Here is a 25,040-nt window from a genome sequence, read left to right as displayed (position 1 = left end):
AAAAGGTTTTCAAAGAGAAGTTAAATTTTTATGCTAGTGCTGATGAGAGTGTGAACAGCATATGCTTGTTATCTAAGTATCATGCACATACATCACATGACTGATATGAAAATTAAAGTTATTTGGTCCTTACTATATGCTAATGGATATTGTGTTTGCAGCCATTAATCTGTTTATCCTTAATGTACCCATAATGCTGTTATCTCAAATCTAAAAGACAAGAATGATTATTGTAAACAAAGCATCTTATTTTTTAATTAACTTGATGCCTACATAAAAATGTTTTTCCAAATTCAAAGATAATGAAATTACACTAAAATATTTGTACATATTCATACATATACATGTGCAAGTAAAATGAGTCAATGTTTACAGATGATTGGGACAAAAAGTATGGAAATTTTGTAATGAGGTCTTTATCAAAAAGTTAAGGGTTTTGGAGAAAATTGCTTTAGTGATTTTACACAGGAGGGGCTGGAAACATACCTCAAAGGCTAAGACTGTATATTGTTCTTACAAATGATTCAAGTTCAGTTCTTAGCACCCATGTCTGGTAGCTCACAACCATATGTAAACATGTAACTTCAGGTACAGAGAGCTCTGACTCTTTGGGCTCATGTACACATATGTGTACACACACACACACACACACACACAGAGAGAGAGAGAGAGAGAGAGAGAGAGAGAGAGAGAGAGAGAGAGAGAGAGATACACACTCAATTAAAGGAACAGAATTTTAACACATGGTTATAGAACCTAATAAATCTTCTTGACGGTTGGTATCTTTTACAATGTAAAAAGGAGCTAAACTTTTGACACATCTTGGAGCTATTGGACTCCCTTCTGGTCCTTTCCATCCTTGCCTCCAACTTCCTCCTCTTCCACTTTTTTCTCACTCTTTCCTGCATTCTAACAGTGCCCTCTTGGTATTTTCCCCTAGGATACTTAACCAAGATTGTGAATTTAGGGTATATTTTAAAATATTATTTGGTCATTGTTTGTATATAATATTCTATATTAATTACAGAGCATTAATCATAATGACACTTCCACAGACCACATGGTCACACAGATGCTATAATAAATGCACAATTATATAAATGGCTTATTAAGTATTTAAATTAGTCACAACACTATATGTATGAGAGAGACCTTAAGAAACATCATTTAATCATAAATATTTTCATATGATTACTTATTCATTAAAATCTTAGGCAAATACAGCAGTGCTTTCCCTGGAAACCATTTTAAATGGATTTCTCTGTATTTGACTGATGAAGCTATACCACATAAGGCCACTAAACAGTGAGAGGCATACCAAGCCTGCCCTTCAGTGGAAACTGTAAGGAGAGTCTCCAAGCATTCTTTATCTCCATATTGTTTATGCATGGTTCATTTTCTTTTTCTTCCAGTCAAAACAAGCTCCTTTCTCCTACGAAGTACATTTGTCAATATCAGCCAGTCCTCTGCAAAACACCACATTAGCCCATGCATCCATTCTCTGCATTCAACTCTATGGTGCTGTTGCTTAGTGTATGCCTCAGTGAGCTCCCTGCAAGCTGCCAAAGAGCTCTTTAATGCAATCATAACTACTCTGTGTGGGCCAAGTTTTAGAAGAGAGAACAGTTTTCAGGGTCTCAATCAATACAAAAAGATAATATGAAACATTTAGGACCTCCAAACTGCTCTGGAAATCAATAGTGGTATCTATACATTTTTATGCTTTGGAATTTGTATTATCAAGATAATTGCCTCTGCTTCTTAGTTGCTTTATCATAAAGACCAAGGCAGGATAAGATGATCCTCCAAGGGAATGTGAGAAACTTTTACAGTCAATATAAGTGTAGTCATTGATTTTATTCTCACATACAATCCGTGGTCAGGCACTGCCAAGAATATCATAAAATCAATTTGGAGTAGAGCTAGTGGTACAAATACAGTAGGCGTGCTCTGGAGACTCACACCGGGCTTCTGGTGAGCAATAGCCTCATTTGTGATGCCAAAGTTCAGGAAATTCATTTTGGAACATGAACTCATTGATATGTGTTGGAGGACTTAACAAAAATTCATAGAGTTGAAAATGTTCACAATATTTAGTTACTTTTATATGCTGTGATCTTCTGCAATTATTTTTATTTCTATGATGGAGAACAATAAAGACACTGTACATAGAAACACAGACAAGCACAAATGATCTTTAAAGAATTGTATATGAAGGATATTAAGGGGCTTTATGCAGGGGATAAGAACATGAATAGTGAAATGAGAAGACAGGTTCAACACTGCTTTCAACTTTTATAGGTATTTTGCAAAAGTGGCTTTAAGAAACAGAGCAGTTGTACTGTGATACCTTCCAAAGCAAAGAAATGTGGGCTGAAGAGATGGCTCAGCCGTTAAAGGCTAAGCTCAGAACCAAAGCAAAGAAATGAACATTCACGTATATCTTTAAATGTGGAAGAGAGATATCAAACAATTGAAAATGATCATATCTAAGTGGCAAGAATATAATGGAGGGAAGGGGAAGCAACAAGAAAAGCAAGTTTTTTCTTGTCTTGGATTTTGCATTTTGAACCATGTAAATGTATTGTATATTATGAGACAAATTTAAATGGAATTTAAAAAGCACAAAGTGACTACACTCATTTGTGACATACACACACTTATAGTGTAGCTAGGGATTATTCTGGCTTATTAAAAGTGGAACTATAGGTTCTTCTCTAAGATTTATGGTTTCACTAACCCTGTGTAGTTGACTAGATTTGAAGTAACAGGCATGGTTTTTCTCTTGTTGAGTGAGTCTTAAATCCAATTACAGAGTCACTGATTACCACAAAGATACAAGTGCCTCTACTGCACCCTTAGGGTCATTTTTGTGACTCATAGACATCACAGCTGGGTAAGAATTTTGGTAACTTCCTTCCTTTAGGAACTAACCTAAAACCTGTCTCCTTGAGAGCTAGATTTCATGGTACCATAAAACACCATGCCACCTTCTTAAAATGGATAGCTTGTAGGGTCAAGGCACAACTAAATGTGGCAATGTAAGTGGAGTACCAAATAAAGGGCTGGCTATAGTATAGTTCCAAATGTGTATATGTGGTTATAGATAAATATAGATATAGATAAATCTTATGTGGGCATATCCATAAATGTTAATTAAAATGATGTGACATATAGAGTCTGTGGATGCTCAGAATATGTGCAGACTCCTAAATACACACACTAAGTCTTCCTGTGAGTGGGTTACCCACTCATCTACAGAATCTTTCACAGATTCTTAAACTTATATGGTCCTGGACACAGTTCCAATAGAAGATAGAGGAAGAAGCCCTGTAAAATAAAAAAGGACAGGACTGGCAGAGTTAAAAGAGGGAGATAAAAGGAGGAGGGAGAATTCTTGGGAGGTTAAATTCTCCACTAAATGTCTTCACATAATTAAATTATTCCATGACTATCATTTTTTAAGGAAAAAACCAACAGTCTTTTAGCCCCCTAATGTATGGGCCTTGGAGAGAGCTGGAGTGTGCAACCATCTGGACGGTGTTTGCATAAGAGACCGAATACATCTGGTCACTGATAGCAATAATCACTCTTTGCTTAAAAGCCATCATTTAGATAAAAAGAAACACTGCAGCCGATGACTATGAGTCAGGTAAGTGCATTATGCACATATTAATGTTGCTTTTACAAACATTTGCAGGGCGATCATTTAGTTTGGAGAGATTAGGGAAATACAGTTTGTATATTCAACAATTATGCATTCTTTAATTTTACAGAAAAAATGACCATCTCCAAGACACAGAAAATACAAGTGTTGCAAAAGAGTTGCAAATCCAGAGCTCTTGGTGAGACTAAATTGTGATGTGTTAGAAGTGAGTCTTCCTCTGGGATAGGAAGAATGTGTATTCTCCATTGAAGAAATCTAGGGGTGATTTCAAGACAAAGAAGGAAAATAGGAAAGAGTTATCATGGGGAGGAGTGATGCCCACATGAAGGAGGAAGTGTGGACACAGGCACACATAGACTATCCATTTTCAGGCAGAGAAGGGAGGTCTTTCAACAAACAAGAGTTGCGGTAATGTGCATCTATGCTGTCCCATTAAATTATAATTTTCTGCAGATTTTTTTCAATATTCAGTGCATAATTTAACTTGAAATCTCTTAGAGATATTTAGGAAAACAGCTAGACGTTCTTGGACTCCAGACAGAGAATTGAAACCAAATTTGGGTGCCAGGGAAGAGGTTTCTAGGAGAAGAGTCCTGATGGTAATGATAAATAAGTAGAAAAACTGAGCAAGGAAAATGGCCAAAGAATGATAGATGGTGAGTAAAGCTGTTAATTTAGATGGAACAAATGGTTTGTAAGCAGGAGAAATGGTTAAACAGCACAGGTTAGAGGTAACACATTAGGTCTCAGGGATGAAGATGTCTAGCAGTTTGTGCTGAGTTACCAAGATGCTGATGGCTTTACTATCGCTTGGGACATGAGGCTGTCCTAGTATGGAAGAAAAACAAATGACATGTAATAAGCAGTGTGTTAGGTAGAATGGCAGAACATTCAAAATCAGATACTGGGTACCCAATTACAAAACTTTCCTTGGCTCTTGCTACTGTTGGGGGTTTAAATACTTACTATTGTTCAATTAAGTGAGCAGGTCAAAGCTGGGATAACTGCTACAGCACACATTAGAGATAAAAGATAAACCCCTGAGTCAGTACCGGTCATCATGAAATCATCCAAAGAAGTCAAGCAGAGAGTGAGCAATGACTTTAGTAACTATTGGCATAGCTGCTTAAGCAAGTAGCATGGGTAGGAGCCTTGCTGATGGGAACTGAGGAGTGAGTAGTTATAAAGGAGAGGAAATCAAGTTTGTGAGAAGATTGGAACTCAAAGAGAAAAACCAAAGCAAAGAAATCAATACAAAGAAAGGTCTGAAGATGTAAGCAAAACATGGTGCTGAGTCTAAAGACCATGCAATAATAAGATTAGATGCTATTGTTAAGACATTAACCTAGAGAAAAGAGAAATCTTCCTTAGAAAAAAATACAGAGCAGGAGGAAAGGAAGGGGAATTTTAAGGACTTGATATGCGGCATTGAGGGACTTGCTAAGAAAATGAATGACTTTGCTGGCTTTAGTGGATATGAGGAGGTTCACGGTTATAGATTAGACACCAACTTCTATTTAAAAAGATGTAATAGTGGTGACAGTATTTCCCCTTAGAATAATGCATTTCTCACAGCAGAGGTCACTCAAGAGCAAAGTGCATAAGTATTGGTGTGCTAGAGACCTGTTATATAGTAGCCTGGTGATGCAGTATTATCCTATATCATATGCCATTCTGTTCTAGTACTTACAGGAGAAGGTACTACATGTTGGTGTAAAATCTGACTTAGAGTGCTTTTAAAAGATCTTGTACTTTCATAGAACTTAAAAAATAACAGCATCTCATATTAAGTTTGAAATCAGAAAAATCTATTTAATTTAAAAATGTTTTATGATCATGGAAAAGCAGGCTTGAGGGACTTTGGGTACATCAATCCAACCATTGCTAAAATTAGTTGTTAATATATGGGTCCATTCACAATGACTATTATCTGGACTTATGAAAATGGATAAAGCCATCAGCATCATTGTCTCAATTACTCATGTCTAAAATAAGTACTGTACAGTCCTGAAGACGCCAAAACGTATGTTAGATGATAAGGACTTCCTGCTTTGTGTGCTTAAGAATGACAAATGATAGATATTCTTTTAAAAAGCTTTTATGAGAATCAGACAGATCTTCATTTTTTACAACTAGGAAATGTTATCTCTAAGGAATTAAAGTGAATGGGATTTGGTAGATAGGATGATAAATGAAATGTGATGGAAGCCCAAGGAGTGCAAATGGCTGACTATGGGACGGGGACTGTGTAAACTGAGAGTTTCTTGGCCCTCCTTTCCAGATGCTGCTTGCTCTGCCACAGTAGAAGCCCCCTTGACTCCTGGAAAACTATTCTCAGGGTCAGAATAGTGAATGGAGGCACATATGGAGCACTCCATTGAGTGTTTTCTTAATTGGACAACTGCATCTGTGTTCTAATCATTAGTATTTCCAGGAACTAGAGAGCCAATCAGAAGTCAAATTTACAGCATCCTATGAAGCACAATTTAGAGAACTATGATTCAGAACATACTATGTACTCATTCTCATAGTAATTACTTCTTAAGGTCATCTCAATAATCAGTTAGGGAATATTAAGCTTTCACTACATATGATAACACTTAGGCTCATCAAATTTGTATATTTGTTCAAGGTCAAGGAATCAGAAATGTGTGAATGTCAAGCCCAACGTCTGTCCTCTAGCTTCAGATATCACATAGTCTCTATTAAACTTTTGGTCTCTTGGGTGATAACAGCTTCTGGTGAAAGAAAAAAACAAAGAAGATGAAAGAGAAGAAAAGAAGGAAGGGGACACACTAAAGTGGAGATCAGGTCCTTGATGAGAAAGAGTATTCTATGAAGAGATTGGAATTCTTGCGATGGATGCATAGTTTGTGTTTCTCTTTGGATAGTCATTATTGTCTGTTCAAAAGTTAAAGTCTACACAGGCTTGGATTGTTTCTAAAGAGTAGAAAACAGTGCTGTTTAACTTGGAAGGGAATATTTATTATTAAGTATATTTTAATGGGAATAGAATTGATAAACTAAGATTTGAGAGGAAGGATACCTGAATTTTGGTCCTAATTCTGCCATTGTTTCTTGGTGGCCTTAGACAAACCATAGGCCATATGTGTCTCAATTTTCTCTCCTTTTTTAATTTATTACTTGAAAATTTAGTATATTTTATATAATGCATCTTCATCATATCATTCCTCATACGTCTCCCAACTTCCTCTAAGACCCTCCCATCACCTCTGCCTTACAACCTCATGTCCTCCCTAACAATTTTATATATATTCATATTGGTGGTTCATCATCTACTGAGGGGAACCTACCAGTGACGATACTTCCAGACAAAAGTAACTTTTCTCCCTTCAGCAGCCATCAATGACTGTAGTTCTCAGCCAGGGATATAGTTTAGAGATTCCCTTCCCACTGAATATTGCAATTTTTAACTGGTGTGATCGTGTCTGTTGTGAATACATGTGGCCCACAGCCATAGCATGCCCAGAGCACAGCATTTAAAGTTGTAAAATGAATGTGTGTCAACCTCATAGTTCTCCAGTGTTATTTTTCTTGATGCAGTTCCCATTGTTAGATGCTGCCAATAATTTCTAAAATGCCTGAGGTGAATGTCTAAACTGGGACTGTGACCTTCATTGTTCCCAAACATATAGCTACATTTTTGCTCCCCAGCAATGGACTGGTGATAAAGTCTATTGCTTTTTCTAAATATTTTGCTTCTAAAAGAACTTTCCAAGGTGATACCCAAGTTTTAAACAAGTCACAATTTAGTTGCAGTTTTGATAAAAGAAGTAACTTTTGAAACAAAGCTTAGTTTTTTAAATTATTAAGCCTTCAATTACACCAGTAGCCATCTATACATGTTTATAACATTTTTATGACTTAGTAAATAAGAAAAATCAAATGAAATGTTGTAAGTGTATAAAACATTGCTGACCTAAGTCAAAGACACAATTGTCTTTTTACTTGAGTCATAAAAACAACTATGATATAGAAAGTAGCTGATATAAATGAATGATAGCCCAAAGAAATGAAAGATATATTCATGTGTTAGAAAGCTTTGTAATTTTTTTATGTTAATTATTCCCTTACTAACCAATTGACTCAGCAATTCTTCATAATAGACTTATGGGCATTATGTAATAGATGGGACAAATTGGTTTCTAAAAGTTATAGTAACACATGAAGAATGTAAACTTTCAAACAACTCAAAATATAAATATAAGATTAAAAGTGATATACATTTTGCCTCCACGATTTGGCTTAGAGCCACCTGAATTAAAAGAGAATGACCCTGTGTGGGTCTAAATAAATAGAACAGTGGGACACAGATGACTGTATGAAAATCCTCCTATGTATTTAATCAATGTTATTAGCACAATCCAAACAAAAAAATTTTTCAGCCAATGATACCCAAATAAACTAAACTCTCTGGGAAAACTGAACCCCAATCTGGAGCTCTTGCAAAATGTCCCAAAACAGTTTATAGATCAATTGAATTATAAACCTAAATATAGAGGCTAAAATATAAAAAAGTGAAGGAAATGAAACTATTATGATTTTTCTCAAAGTTGCCCCACAATTTCCATTTCCTTCAAAAACTGTTTCGTTTTCTTTCTTAATCAAGAAATGATATGCAACACTCAAAGCCTATCTCAGTTCTGTCTGATTCGTTCTTAGATAATCAAACAATTGGCGAAAAAGGATATAACTTTAAATTTATTTCCAATGACAAATTTTGCTGCTTTGTTTATTATTTGGTGGTCAAGACAAAAACTTCTCACTTACACTTGGTGGACAAAGCTGTCTACTTTGAGCTTAAACAGACTGCAAGATTTTTCTGGCCAAAGATATGCTGGCTATGCTTATAAGCCTATCTCTTCCTTGCTTCTCTCCCTTCTGCCAACTTATAAAACTAGGAAACAAAACAGTGACAGAAAGCAAGGCATTAGGAAAGCATTTACCGTAGTCCATAGAGGACAGTTCCATCAGGATGCAGCCTTATCATTCGGTTTTTCACTGTGACCCCATGCACAAATGATTTCTTGTCATTGAGAAAGTAGGTGTCTGGTACCCAGAGTTGGTCAGCTACCCTGTTGTCAAGGGTCAGGTTTAATGGGATTCCAGAGTATGAAAGCCTCTTGTCCTTCCAAGACTGCTGGAAATACATGGTGAGTGTATAATCCTGTGAAAGAAGGAAAAAACACAAGAATTTTAGTATCATCATCATTTCAGGCCATTTACTGAGAATCCAAGAATACAGGGTCAGAAAGAAGGCACAGAGAGTAAGCATGTTTGCAGCACAAACCTAAAAGGCTAAGTTCATTCTCTGGAACTCATGGAAAGATGGAAGATGAAAATTGACTCCACAAAGTTACCTTTTTACTGACACAAGTGTTCCACAACACACATGCTCCCTGACACAGCATCTTATACATAAACACTAAAATATGAATCAATAAATTTTATTAGAAGAACCTGTAAAAGTGGTATTGTAGATGCCTAGAGTCCTTTCCCATGTTACCCAAGAGATACATTTAAATTTTTACCACCAAGCACAGAACAACATGTATGTTAGAAGTCCTGGGGCAGTGCCTGAATGCATATGAGCAGTTCACCAAGATAGAGCAAATATATGGAACTGGATTTTAAGGTTAAATTTTAAGGCAATAACATAATAGGAAAAACCTTGCAAGAGACCCAACAAAAATATTCACTCCTGGATATTATACTTCCAGCTTTATTTCAGAGTGGAACCTTAGCTCTGTATATTACTTAAAGTGGGTGCTCTTAAAAAGAGAATATGATTTTCTAACTACAATGATTTTTGAATGACTAGTGCTCTGTTTAACTCTTAAATGTTATCAGTTGCCTGTCTCTGGATCTTTATAATGCTTGTGCGTCCTGAAAATCTATTATAATTCATACATAGACAAAGGGAATAATATAGCCTAAAGACTGATGCCAGTGGTATAAATGATCAAGTTGATTATGTTATCACTGCTCCATGTAAAAAAAGGATTTAGGTTCAGCTCTGGATTTATATTTAATAGTATGCTTTCCTACTTTCTGCAAAAGCTTAAAATGAGGTGAACTGACCACACTTTTCTCTGTCAGGAAGTGACATAAATATCTGGGCTTAGTATATGTAGTATGCTTAGTATATGTAGTATGCTTAGTATATGTAGCATGCTTAGTATAGGTAGTATGCTTAGTATAGGTAGTATGCTTAGTATATGTAGCATGCTTAGTATAGGTAGTATGCTTAGTATAGGTAGTATGCTAGAGTAATGGTGGTCATTACTGTACTTCTTTAGCTATCTTTTCATTTTAAAGAATTCTATCAGCACAAAATATAAGTGACTATTACAAGAAAATCATTTTGTAGCAGTAAAATCATGAGGTCTTTCAGGTGAAAATTCTAAAATAATAATAATAATAATAATAATAATAATAATAATAATAATAATAAACAGTCACTGTGAATGCTTTACAGATGGCCAACCAATAAGAACCTACAGTACACACTGTGTGTCCTGGCGTTGGTAGAGAAATGCGGAGTCACTGACTCAAATGACGAGGCTTATGTCTGGTCATCTGTGTAGATTGCCAACATATCATTATGTATATGTAACTCTGAAAAATGCTACATCATAAGACGATACTGATTCTATATAAGCAATTGCCACATCTTTAAACAGTATTTTTGGGAACACTCACAATTTACTTAGAAACCATCTGGCACTAATGCAGAGGCATTCTTCATTACTCAAAGGCAAGAATGTCTACATTTCAATGCTGACCATACACAGAACCATTGAACAGTCTGAAACATTAGTTTTCCTTCACATGTACATGAACACATACTCTCCCCCCAACACACACACACACACACACACACACACACACACACACACGCATGCACGCACGCACGCATGTATGCACACACACAGAGTTTCCAAGTTTTAGGGTGTGATCTTTGAGGGTAAAAAGGCATAATCTTGAAAATTGAAAGAGTAGACTTCTTGACAAGTGTGTGAAGTAATGACTATGTTAAATACTCAATTTATGAAATTCATAATATGTAAAGTTTTAAAAATGTTGTGCTCAGCTCAGGAAATTCTGCTGAAGAGAGGGAGGAATGATAGTAGGAGTCAGAAGGGCCAAGGATATCGCAAGTAAACCCACAGAAACAACTATTCTAGGCTCATAGGATCTCAGAGTCTGAACCAACAACTGAGAAGCCTGCATGGGATTGACCTAGGCTCTCTGCATATATGACAATTGTGTAGCTTGGACTACTCCTGGGACTCATAACAGTGGGATTAGGAGCTATTCCTAATGTTTTAGCTAGCTTTGGGGAACCTGTTCCTATGCAGTATTGCTTTGCTCAGCCTAAATACAAGAGGAGGTGCAAGTACTTCTGAAACTTAATATGCCATGCTTTATTGATACCCATGAGAGGCCTGCCCCTTTCTGAAAAAACAGAGGAGGAGATGGTTGAGGGGATGGGGTTAAGGGGAGGTATGAGAAGGGAATGTGATGAGAGGAAGGAGGGGAAACTTCAATTGGGATGTAAATTAAGTTATTTTTTAAAATGAAGTAAAAAAAGAATCTCTGGAGATTCCCCATAGAGGGCCTCACCCTCTCTGGGGAATAGAGTGGGGATTGAGTAGGGAGCTGAGGGGCCTGGTGGGGGAGGTGGGGGAGGAGGGAAGGGAGAGGGAGCTGGAATTGATATATGAAGCAAGTTTGTTTATAATTTAAATAAAAAAGAAAAAATCATGCCATGCATGATAAGTATATATAATAGTCACCAATTAATATATTGAATGTTTTAAATAAAATATATCTTGTGGTAAGCAAACAGCATGGAGTTGAAAGAATGAATTAATGTAAGCATAAAATAATATAAAAGATTTACCTTTATGAAAGTGTATGTGATTGTCTATGTGTGAATATGTGTATGTATTCATGTATGTACATATATGTGTGTTTGTGGCTTCTTTCCTTCCATCTTTGCAGGCTCTTTCATTTTCCATAGAGAAATAACTATATGCATCTAGTGAGACCTTTGCTACACAAAACTCATTTTGTTTTAAAAAAATATTGAACAAGAATTACATCATGGTGTTAAATTAGAGCAGTGACATTCCCAAGTTATGTTAAGAAATAACCCAAGGAAAATCCTGTATGCTGATGCATTACATTGAAATACAAGTGACTGGAATGAGCATCTCTTAAATCTGGTATTCTAAACATTTCTCAGTCTAGTAGCCTGCATTTGGGCCTCTTGTATGATATCAGTAAGTCAGATTAAGAATCCAAATAAATAATTTTTGTAGATATTGATTATAGTAGTATGATGAACTGTATGGAGAGACCTAAAGTATAGCAATATATGTGTTTCATTTCTCTATATAATATGGCACACATGATGACAATCTCTCTCTTTTGGGCTGAGATTTCCTGTCGATTACCATTTTTTTGTTCACAAAGTAGCCTTGTCAGTTTGGTTAGTTATTCTTGGAAAGAAGTTTTGCTTTACACATCAGAGAAATCATTTACTACATTTACTACATTACTACATTTATTACATACACATTATTCCTCTTATCCATGCCTTTATAAAATGTTACAAGTCACATACAACTCTAAAAAAACCTACAACCATAGCTGGGTATGTTACTTTAGATGAAAAAAATGTAGACGTTTGTTGTACTTTGTTTTACTGCACTTTTGTATCTCTACAAGGTTTTCATTAGTTCAAAGTACTCAAAAGAGATCTGAAAAAATTCAGAAAGAAATTCTTGCTTCTTAGCCAGGAGCACTGAAAGAATTCTACTTTCAGGTATGAGTCTGGCACTAGTACAAACATTCACTTGGCTTTCTGCAGTATGCAAGCTACTCGTTAGGGCAAGTGTGATGTTGATAGAAAAACTACAGGCCAAAGGGGATTCTCTGACACCAAGTAAATTAATGGGATTAGTGGGTGTGAGATTGCTAATGAAATTGGTCAAGCTAATTCAGGCATAAGAGAGTTTGACTCATTGAAAGGGAGAGCATATCAAATCAGCAACACTCAATGAAGGTTCACGGAAGACATTGTATTAAATAAAAGCCTTTCTTTCTGTGGAAAACAGACACATTCAGTGTTATTATATCTGTGGTTGTAAAGTCACAAGGATTTTGTCTTTCAAAATACCTTCAGCAACATCTGAAGAAAGGTCTGTCTGTGACAGCTGGGCAATGGTACCGCATCTGTGAGGAGATGATAAACGTCTTCTGAACATACTACTATGTATGTCAGAGCACCCACCACAAAGAACTAGTTCCTTCAAAGTGTTCATAGTTGAACATCCTTCTCCAGACTAAGAAAACTGTCTTCCATGAAATGACTTTCCTTTTAGCATCACTAAACACTTCAAAGTCTTACATCACTGTTTCAGAAATATCTGTACTTGAAACATACTGTTTAGAGTTTTTAGATCAATACTACTAGTACAAGATAGTACTTTTCTATTTTGTTATACTGATATATACATGTTACTAGAAGATATTCTAAGAAGACTTATCTGGGAATTGGAAAGTGAAAGTGGCCTATTACTTGCCTTTGTCAGCAGCACATGTCTCAGACAATGTTAGTAGAGACAATGTAATACTTTAACATCTAATATTGGATCTAAAAGGATTTCATAAACAATTCTTCTTCGTTAAACTATTCTTAAAGAAAAGCTATATTTTGAGAAAGCTCTGATTCAACTTATATTTCATCTATGTTAATACACATCGCTATAAGAGGTTCCAAGTACAAATCCCTGTTCTCTATAAAACATTCTTGTCAATTGAACTTTGAGATCTGTTCTTTCCAAATCTAAGTTTACTGTTCTGAGAGGTTGGTTATAGTTAGCTGTACATGATTGTCTCTCACTTCTGATGATCCCATCATGATGGAGACCATCCTACCTACATTTCTGGCTGACAGAGAATATCCTACCTAGAGCTCCTAATAAAATGGAGAGTATTCTACCTACAATCCTGCTGATATACCTACAGTCCTGCAGATGCAGAGTATCCTATCTATAGTCCTGCTGATGAAGATTATCCTACCTACTATCCTGCTGATGGAGAGTATCCTACCTATAATCCTGCTGATCGAGACTACGATGCCTACAGTCTTGCTAATGGAGAGTATATTATTTGATGCTCCAGCTGTTGAACCATGACAAACTCTACATCACTTGGCCCTACTGTTCTCCACCTTCAAAGAATGGGAGTACATAGCTATATAAGAACATCTGTTTCACATTTGTATAATAAGTGACAAAAAGAAGAGATGGACATATTGTAATCCTCTTTAAAGAATTTATTGCTCAGCAAATATCTGTGGCACAAGCTCATTGTGACATAGTTCAAAGGTAATGGCACATAATTATGACTGCATTGCTGTGTAAAACCAGGCTATAAAAAAGAGAAGCAAGGTCCAGGGAAGCAGCTGTTCCTCCTGCAGCATCAGGTAAACAGGCCGGCTTCCCGGCCTGTGTTCCAGTGCCTGCAGATCGCCTGGGAACTGCACAGAGCTCCCAATCCCGACTGGAGCCAAGCACCCCAGACTCCAGATCTTCTCTCCCACCAATGAGACCAGGAAATCAGAGGAGGCTGGGAGACCAGGGGAGTAGCTGTTCCAGATCAGGTACAACAGGATCCAGCATAGGGTCCAGGGGACCAGGTAGGAGGCTAAGCGCCCCAGATTCCTGTTCTTCTTCTCCACCCACGGGACCAGCATTTGGACAAGAGAATAGAAGAACCACCAGATTATTGGACTTGCTAGCACCCACCAAAAGCGAACTCTGGTCCCCAGACCAGTAAGGGGCTCTTTCTGCACCCACTAGAAGAAGAGATGGGAAAGCAACAATACAAAAACACAGTCAGCAACAGAAAAACAAATATGACACCGCCAGATTCTAGAGAGTCCACACCAGCAAGACCCCAACATTCCAATGCGAACGAAGCAGAAGAGAATGACCTTAAAAGCACTTTCATGAAAATGATAGAGGCCCTAAAAGAGGATATAGGAAAATCCCTCAAAGAAATGGAAGAAAAAACAAACCAAAAAATGCAAGAAATGGAAAAAAAAACAAACCAAAAATGCAAGAATTGGAAGAAAAAACAAAACAAAAAGGCAGGAAATGGAAGAAGAAATGAAGCAAAAATGCAAGAAATGGAAGAAAAAAACAAGCAAAAAATGCAAGAATTGGAAGAAGAAACATACCAAAAAAGGCAGGAAATGGAAGAAGAAACAAAGCAAAAAATGCAAGAAATGGTAGAAAAAACAAAGCAAAAATGAAAAAACTGGAAGAAGAAACAAACCAAAAAAGGCAGGAAATGGAAGAAGAAGCAAAGCACAAAATGCGAGAAATGGAACAAAAAACAAACCAAAAAATGCAAGAAATGGAAGAAAGAACAAACCAAAAAATTCATAAAAGGCAACAAACGGACGAAAAGATAAACAGAAAATTGCAAGAAGCAATGCAAACACTGCAAGGGTTGAAAACTGAAATAGAGACATTAAAAAAAAACACAATCTGAAGAAAGGCAGAAAATAGAAAAGCTGGACAAACAGTCAGGCACTACCAATACAAACATTACCAACAGAATAGAAGAGATGGAAGAGAGAATCTCAAGTGTTGAAGATACACTAGGAGAAATGGATTTATCAACCAAAGAAAACCTTAAATCCAACAAATCCTTAACACAAAACATCCAGGAAATATGGGACACCATGAAAAGACCAAACCTAAGAATAATAGGTATAGAAGAAGGAGAAGAAATCCACCTCAAAGGGGCAGAAGGCATATTCGACAAAATCATAGAAGAAAACTTTCCCAACCTTAAGAAAGACATGCCAATGAAGGTACAAGAAGCCTACAGAACACCAAATAGAGTGGATCACAAAAAAATCCCCTCGCCACATAATAATCAAGACCCCAAACATACAGAATAAAGAAAGAATATTAAGAGCAGCTAAGGAAAAAGATCAAGTGACATATAAAGGCAGACCTATCAGAATTACACCTGATTTCTCCATGGAAACTCTGAAAGCCAGAAGGTCCTGGATAGATATTCTACCTACACTAAGAGACCATGGATGCCAGCCCAGACTACTATACCCGGCAAAGCTCTCAATCACTATAGATGGAGAAAACAAGATATTCCATGACAAAACTAGATTCAAGCAATATGTGTCCACTAACCCAGCCCTACAGAAAATTTTGGAAGGAAAACTCCAACACAAGGAAGCTAACTACAACCAGAAAAACATAAGCATTAGAGAATCCCTCTCTACCAACAGCCAAAAGAAAAAGGGGTGAAATTCCACACATAATTCCACCAACAACAACCATCGCAAATTGAAGAAGGATGAGCAATCAATGGTCATTAATATCCCTCAATATTAATGGCCTTAACTCACCCATAATAAGACACAGACTAGCAGAATGGATTGAAGACAGAACCCTTCCTTCTGCTGCATACAAGAAAGACAGACATTACCTGAGAGTTAAAGGTTGGGAAAACATTTTTCAATCAAATGGACCCAAGAAACAAGCAGGGGTAGCAATCCTAATATCTAACAAACTAGACTTTAAAATAAAATCAATCAAAAGAGATGAAGGAGGTCATTACATACTCATCACAGGTGAAACCCACAAAGATGAAGTGTCTATCCTGAACATCTATGCCCCAAATACAAAGGCATCCACATTCGTTAAAGAAACATTATTAGAACTTAAATCTCATCTAAAGCCCCACACAGTTATAGTGGGAGATTTCAACACACCACTCTCACCACTAGATAGGAATACCAGACAGAAACTCAACAAAGAAACAAAGGGTCTAATAGAAGTAATGACCCAACTGGGATTAACAGATATCTATAGAACATTTCATCCAGATAAAAAAGAATATACTTTCTTCTCACCACTACATGGAACCTTCTCAAAAATCGACCACATACTTGGCAACATATCAAACGTCAGCAGCTACAAAAAAATTGGAATAACTCCATGCATCTTATCAGACCACCATGGTTTAAAATTAAAATTCAACAACAACACAAATTGAAGAAAACCTACAAACTCATGGAAATTGAATAATGCTCAACTGCACCATCCCTGGGTCAAAGAGGTAATAAAAAAAGAAATTAAAGACTTCTTCGAATTCAATGAGAATGAAGACACAACATACCCAACCCTATGTGACACTTTGAAAGCAGTGCTACGGGGGAAGTTCATAGCACTAAGTGCTCACATGAAGAAACAGGAGAACAGTTATACCAGAGAATTAACATCACAGCTGAAAGCTCTAGAACACAAAGAAGCAAACTCCCCCCAGGAGGAGTAGACGCTAGGAAATAATCAAATTGAGGGCTGAAATCAATAAAGTAGAAACCAGGAAAACAATACAAAGAATCAATGCAACGAAGAGTTGGTTCTTTGAGAAAATCAACAAGATAGACAAACCTTTGTCCAAATTTACCAAACAGCAGAGAGTGAACACGCAAATTAACAAAACCAGAAATGAAAAGGGGGACATAACAACAGACTCTGAGGAAATCCAGAGAATCATTAGGTCATACTTGAAAACCTGTACTCCACAAAATTCGAAAATTTAAAGGAAATGACTTTCTGGACAGCTATCATTTGCCAAAACTAAATCAAGAACAGATAAGCAATTTAAATAAACCTATAACCCCTATGGAAATAGAAGCTGTCATCAAAAGTCTCCTAACCACAAAAAGTCCAGGTCCAGATGGCCTCAGTGCAGAATTCTACCAGAAATTCAAAGAACAGCTTATACCAATTCTTCTCAAAGTGTTCCAACCAATAGAAGCAGAAGGGTCTTTGCCAAACTCTTTCTATGTGGCTTCAATAACCTTGATTCCCAAGCCACACAAAGATACAACTAAGAAAGAGAACTTCAGACCAATATCCCTCATGAACATTGATGCAAAAATACTCAATAAAATACCGGCAAATCGGATCCAAGAACACATCAAAACAATCATTCACCACGATCAAGTAGGTTTCATCCCAGGGATGCAGGGATGGTTCAACATACGAAAATCCATCAACGTAATCCACCATATAAACAAGCTGAAAAACAAAAATCACATGATCATCTCACTAGATGCTGAAAAAGCCTTTGACAAAATCCAACATCCCTTCATGATTAAGGTCTTGGAGAGATCTGGGATAACAGGGACATTCTTAAACATAATAAAAGCTATATACAGTAAACCAACAGCCAACATCAAACTAAATGGACAGAAACTCAACGCAATTCCTCTAAAATCAGGAACAAAACAAGGCTGTCCACTCTCTCCATACCTTTTCAACATGGTACTTGAAGTTCTAGCTATTGTCATACGACAACAAAGGGGGATCAAGGGGATACAAATTGGGAAGGAAGAGGTCAAACTTTCACTGTTTGCAGACGATATGATAGTTTACATCAATGACCCAAAGAACTCTACCATGGAACTCTTAACAGCTGATTAACACCTTCAGCAAAGTGGCAGGCTACAAGATCAACTCAAGAAAATCAGTAGCCCTACTATATACAGATGATAAAAGGGCTGAAAGAGAAATCAGAGAAACATCACCCTTTACAATTGCCACAAACAACATAAAATACCTTGTGGTAATGCTAACCAAACAAGTGAAAGACCTGTATCGTAAGAACTTTGAATCTTTAAAGAAAGAAATTAAAGAAGCCCTCAGAAAATGGAAATATCTCCCATGCTCTTGGATAGATAGGATCAATGTAGTAAAAATGGCAATCCTGCCAAAAGCAATCTACAGATTCAATGCTATCCCCACTAAAATCCCAGCACAATTCTTCACAGACCTTGAAAGAACAATAATCAATTTTGTATGGAAAAACAAAAGACCCAGGATAGCCAAAACAACCCTGTTCAACAAGGCAACATCGGGAGGCATCACCATCCCTGACCTCAAGCTCTATTACAGAGCTATAGTCCTGAAAACAGCTTGGTATTGGCACAAAAATAGACAGGTAGACCAATGGAATCGAATTGAAAACCCGGATTAACCCACACATGTACGAACATCTGATCTTTGACAAAGAAGCTAAAAATATACAATGGAATAAAGAAAGCATCTTCAACAAATGGTGCTGGCATAATTGGAGATTGGCATGTAGAAGAATGCGGATCGATCCATGTTTATCGCCATGCACAAAACTTAAGTCCAAATGGATCAAAGACCTCAACATAAATCCGGCCACACTGAACCTCTTAGAAGAGAAAGTGGTTGGTACCCTTGAATGAATTGGGACAGGAGACAGCTTCCTGAACATAACACCAGTAGCACAGACAGTGAGATCAACAATTAATAAATGGGACCTCCTGAAACTGAGAAGCTTCTGTAAGGCAAAGGACACAGTCAGCAAGACAAAAAGGCAGCCCACAGAATGGGAAAAATATTCACTAATCCCACATCTGACAGAGGGTTGATCTCCAAAATTTACAAAGAACTCAAGAAGCAAGTCTCCAAAACACCAAAGGACCCTATTAAAAAGTGGGCTGCAGAACTAAATAGAGAGTTTTCAATAGAGGAGTCTAAAATGGCTGAGAGGCACTTGAGAAAGTGTTCAACATCCTTAGCCATCCGGGAAATGCAAATCAAAACAACTCTGAGATACCATCTCACTCCTGTCAGAATGGCTAAAATCAAAAACACCAATGACAATTTATGCTGGAGAGGATGTGGTGAAAGGGGGACACTCCTCCATTGCTGGTGGGAGTGCCAACTGATTCAGCCACTTTGGAAATCAGTATGGAGATTCCTCAGAAAAATGGGAATAAACCTACCACAAGACCCAGCAACTCCACTCTTAGGCATATATCCAAAAGATGCCCATTCATACAACAAAGATGTCTGTTCCACTATGTTCATTGCAGCTTTATTTGTAATAGCCAGAACTTGGAAGCAACCTAGATGTCCCTCACCCGAAGAGTGGATAGAGAAAATGTGGTACATCTACACAATGGAGTACTATTCAGCAGAAAAAAATAATGGAATCATGAGATTCGCAGACAAATGGATGACACTAGAAGAAACCATCCTGAGTGAGGTAACCCAGTCACAAAAAGAGAAACATGGCATGTACTCTCTCATATATGGATTTTAGACATAGATCTGGGGAGTGCCAGCCTACAATCCTATGGCCAGAGAGTCTGGGAAACAGAAACTTCATTTAGTGGCTGATCGAAGAAGAGGCAGACTCCCTTGGTTAAGTACTGAGCTGAACTCAAGAAAGCCAGTAACAGAGATGGAGGACTGATGATCAAAGGGATTAAGACTGGGCTGGTTTAACCCCCAGAAACAGCTGACCAGACAAAGGTTAACTCTTGGATCCCAGGCATCAGCCTGGGAATCCAGCATGGGACTGATCAAGACCCCCTGAATATGGGTGTCAGTGAGGAGGCCTAGGGAATCTATTGAGCCTTGGGCAGCAGATCAGTACCCATCCCAAGTATACACAAGGACTTTGGACTCCCATAGAACAATGTGAGGTGCACTCTCACCCTGAACTCTTGGGGAAGGGCCTAGGCCCTGCCCTATATGAAATGACAGACTATGGACACCCCAATGGAGGGCCTCACCCTCCCTGGGGGAATGAGGGGATAACGGGGGGGGTAGGGGGAGGGCACGGGAGGAGGGGAGGGAATGGGAGAGGGACCTGGAACTGACTTGTGAAGCAACCTCGTTTCTTATCTAAATTTAAACTGGAAAATTAAAAAAAAAAAGAGAAGCAAAAAAAAAGTTGAAAAGCAGAGTCCATTGTTTGTTAGATAATGAATGAGTAAATGAACAATAGTTTTCTATTTCTGTTTAGTTCCGCAGTTTGGACACCTTCAGTTTATCCTCTGCTTAAGATCTCATTGTATCATATTTAATCTTACTCTCCTTGGGTTACACTGACTCAATTTTTAATTTTTTCCGAATAGATCAGAAATATATATACATATATTATGAGTACATATATATATATATATTATGTGTGAGGGTGTGCATCTGTGTGTGTATGTAGTAGGTAAATGAAACATCAAATTATCCCACATTCCTAGTAATTGGCTTATAAAGTGGAAGTACTATGAGCAATCTGAGAACTACAGATGTTAACTGATTTTCAAATAAAAGCCACATGTTTGGGATTAGTATTGCTTATTAACCAGACAAATAAAGAGAGAGGAGACACACATACTTTCTGTGAAAACCGTTCCCTTTGAACAAGTGTAGAAGCAGAGAAAACCCTGGAATATTTGATTCTAGAGTTAGTCACTCACTTCCTTCAGCATTTCCAACTCTTCGGTTCCTTGGGTTTTAGCATTTCCTGCATAGGTTTCTGATACTTCCTCTATCATTTTATTCAGAGCTACCCATCCCTATGTTTATAATTCTGTGTCACAGTGGATGTAGATGACCAAACATGTTAGTTTAAATGTGAATTAAGTAGCACAGTGTGTGTTGGTCATTTTATATGAATGCAACATGTACTGATGTTAATTAATTTTATTGTATTGTAATTCTGAAACATTTGGTCACCCTTAAATAAAATTCCCTCAGACAACTACAAATCTAAAATAATTAGTAATTCAGACTTTCTGTTTGTTACCAATTTAAATTGACCTATAATTATAGCAAAAATAGTAAACTGATAATTTTTCAGAGATAATAAAAGAATGTGTAACTTCTTTAGGTATTTATAGTGATTTTTATATAAAACATTAATAGATACAATTAGATGACATCAAATGATATTTCATTCTTATATGCAGAAATAACAGAGCATATTAGAAAATAGACTGTTTTACTAACACAAAAATGGAGCTGTATTCAGTGAAAATTTCAATTCACTTACAAATTAGTGAACAATCAGATTAAACATTAAATTCATAAATTATTCATCATTCAAGATGTTCATTTAAAGCTATATACTTTCACGTGGCACAGTAGATTTAGCTATTTAGTTCTAGAGGATCATAGAAAATTAGTGTTCATAAATATATAAATAAGAGAAGAAATGAAATAAGATGCATGGAGACCCAATGAAATATTCAGAATGTCATGGTTTTGGCTGACCACCCTAGAGCTAAATAGAAAAGATCTTACTAAGTGAGGTAATGCAAGCCCAGAAAGACAAATATCACATGTCCTCTGTCATCTGAGGGTCATAGCTCCAAATCCTCAGATGTGAGAACATGTCCTGGAGGACCACATAAACCAGAAAAGTTGGGTTGACAGTGCTCCATCCAAGAAGCAAAGGGCAGATAACAAAACCCCCAATATCAAACATAAGAATCCCTCTTTTGAGTTGTTGGGTAGGGTTGTCAAAGAGACTCCAAAGTATTACTGCCCATGGTTATTGCCCTGAGTTGCCCTGGAGACAGAAGGAAAGTTCTTATTGCTGAGGACACCATGTACTTCATAAACAGAGTCCAGAGACTACTGAACTAGACCTGTCCTGAATGACTCCCTGAGGACTAGATTTCATGGTACGAGAAAGTGCCATGCAAACTTTTAAAAGGTAAAGACAACAAAGAGTCATACCCATCTAAGACCCTATTCATCACAACAGCTATAACAGCATGGCATGATAACCCTATGGGTAAAGTAGTGATCAAGAGCTCTCTAGTTGGACTTCAAGTCCAGTCTACAACAGGGAAAACATGGCTGGTACTGGATACCTAATCAAATGTTTTGGGCTAGTGAAATCATAGATCTTAAAGGAGAACCTACAACTACCACTTTACTAAGCCATCAGCATCCCTAAATACATTGTAAATATTTGTCCTTATGCTCACATATAAGTGTAGTCACCAGTCCTTATCAATGACACATTTCTTTTTAACAGACAGAGATAATTACGGAAAACCATAAACAAAATGCAAAGTTGGAGAGCTCAGTTCCACTGGATAAATCTACATACAGCTCTCACACCCAAAGTTCAGGAGTGAACAAAGAAGAAGAAATGAGAATATCATGAGAGGCAAAGGAACAGTTGTTTTGCTGTGAGATTGTGTCTCTTAGGAACATCAGAGTCTATATAAAGTCTCACCAATACAACATGAACAGAACAAGGACAGCAAACAAAGAGGCCCCCAACTATACACAAAAAGTATGGACAACTAATGAGTACTAGGAACAAGAGAAATATTATTCCTCAGGGAAGAGCACAGCAATTGGCTATCCAATACTAAGTGATTATCCTTGAAAACATACATATAGGTGATATTATGCAAAGTGAGCAGGCTGCACTTGTGTGTTAAGGAATACACAGGTACACATAAATATATATGTAAAAGCAATTGATGCAAAAAGAGGTCATGAATTTGAATGAGAGCAGGGAGGGGCATGTGGAAGTTAATAATAAAATTATATCATAATCTGAAAAGTATAACACAATTCATGTGGCAGAAAAATAAGGACTTTTATGGACTAAGCTAATATGACACTCAAGCATAAAGTTCTGATTCTTTCCCTTCAGTGGGATTTCTAGACAGGAGTTCTTTGGACACATTTAAAAAAATTCTAAGAGATTGACACAGGAAGATGGATTTATATTCACTGGACTGACCAAACCAAATAAACTGTGGTTAATAGTTTTGGGAGATTTCCTAGAGAAGTTTCAAAACAAGTAGCCAAATTGCAGTTTCCAAATTCCAACTTCATCCTGTCCACTATGGAAAGCAACTTGAAGAAATTCCACTGAATTCAGGAACCAGATAGTTTGGACCACTCTCTCCAGACCTATTCAATATAGTGACTGAAGACTTAGCAAGAACAATAAGACAACTGAAGGAAATCAAGGGGATACAATTTGGAAAGAAAGAAGTCAAAGTATCTGTGTTTGCAGAAGATATGATAATATATAGGACAGATCCAAGAAACTATCACCAGGAAACTTCTACAGCTGATAAATGCCCACTCAGCAAAGTAACTGGATAAAAAAATTAACTCACCAGAACCATAGGCTTTCTATATACTAATGACAAAAGATCTGTGAAAGAAACCAAGGAAATAACACCTTTCACAATAACCTCGAATAATATAAAATGTCATAGGGTATCTCTAACCAAAAGTGTAAAAGACTTGAATGATAAAAAACTGCAAATATGTCCAGTGGTGGTGGCACATGCCTTTAATGCCAGCACTTGGGAGGCAGAGAAAACAAATCTCTGTGTGTTTGAGGCCAGTCTCTGGTCTATGAACCAAGTTCCAGTAGAAGTTCTAAAGACACATAGAGAAACCCTGTCTAAAAAAAAACACAAAAAGTTTAAAAATTCTTCCAGTTTTTGAAGAAACAATTTGAAGAAGATATCAGAAGATGAGATCTCTCATGTTCATGGCCTGACAGGATTCATATAGAAAATGGTCATCCTGCCTGCCAAAAGCAATCTCCAGATTCAGTGTCATCCCCTTCAAAATTCAACACAGATCTTTACAATTTCTAGCTTCATGTGAAAACACAAAAATTTCTAGACCAGCTAAAATAATCTTGAATAATAAAATAACTGCTCCAGGTGTCTTCATTCCCATTTTCAAGTTGTACTAAAAAATGATAATAGTAAAAGCAACATAATATCAGCACAAAACCAGACACATTTATCAATGGAACAGAACTGAAGATCCAGACATTTTATATACAAATGAACACCTATTTTCTTGATGAAGACACCAGAAATACACACTGGAAAAAAGTATCTTCAAAAAACAGCGCTGGTCAAACTGGATGTCTGCGTATAGAAGAGTATAAATAGATCCACACTTATTACCCTGCATAAAGCTCACCTCCAAGTGGTTCAAAGACCTAAACATAAAACCAGAGACACAGGACTTGATAGAAGAGAAAATAGGGCATATATTTGAACATAATATGAAGAAGGCATTCTGATCAGACTAGCACTAGCACAGGCATTAAAATCAACAATAGTAAATGGGCCTTTATGAAATGGAAAAGCTTCTGTATGGCAAAATACACTGCAGACAAAGTGGTGGCCTACAATATGGAAAAATTACACAGCCAATAGAGAGCGAATACCCAACATACATAAAAGACTCAAGAAATTAGGTATCAAGAAACAAATAACACAATTAAAAAATTGATACTGATCTAAACAGAATTCCAGTAGAGAAAACCCAAATGTCTGAGATGTTTCTTTACAAAAGAATGAATAAAGAAAATGTGGTACATTTAGACAATGGAATATTACTCAGCCATTAAAAAAGTGACATTGTGAAATTTTCAGGCAAATAAATGGAACTAGAAAAAATGCTGAGTGGGG

General features: G+C 36.9%; 1 protein-coding gene across 1 annotated transcript in view; it reads right to left on the bottom strand.

The window, feature by feature from the left end:
• Gabrb1 (gamma-aminobutyric acid type A receptor subunit beta1) overlaps positions 1 to 25,040 on the bottom strand; it is a 418,614-nt gene that overhangs the window by 251,492 nt on the left and 142,082 nt on the right. The window contains exon 4 of the mRNA XM_005080793.3: positions 8,635 to 8,855. Coding sequence (XP_005080850.1) covers positions 8,635 to 8,855 — 221 coding nt within the window. The remainder of the gene's footprint in view (positions 1 to 8,634; positions 8,856 to 25,040) is intronic.

Source organism: Mesocricetus auratus, unplaced genomic scaffold (assembly GCF_017639785.1).
Source record: "Mesocricetus auratus isolate SY011 unplaced genomic scaffold, BCM_Maur_2.0 Super-Scaffold_100006, whole genome shotgun sequence".
In the NCBI taxonomy this organism is placed as follows: domain Eukaryota; kingdom Metazoa; phylum Chordata; class Mammalia; order Rodentia; family Cricetidae; genus Mesocricetus; species Mesocricetus auratus.
Note: the sequence above shows the minus strand (reverse complement) of the source record. Positions and strands in the feature narration are given on the sequence as shown.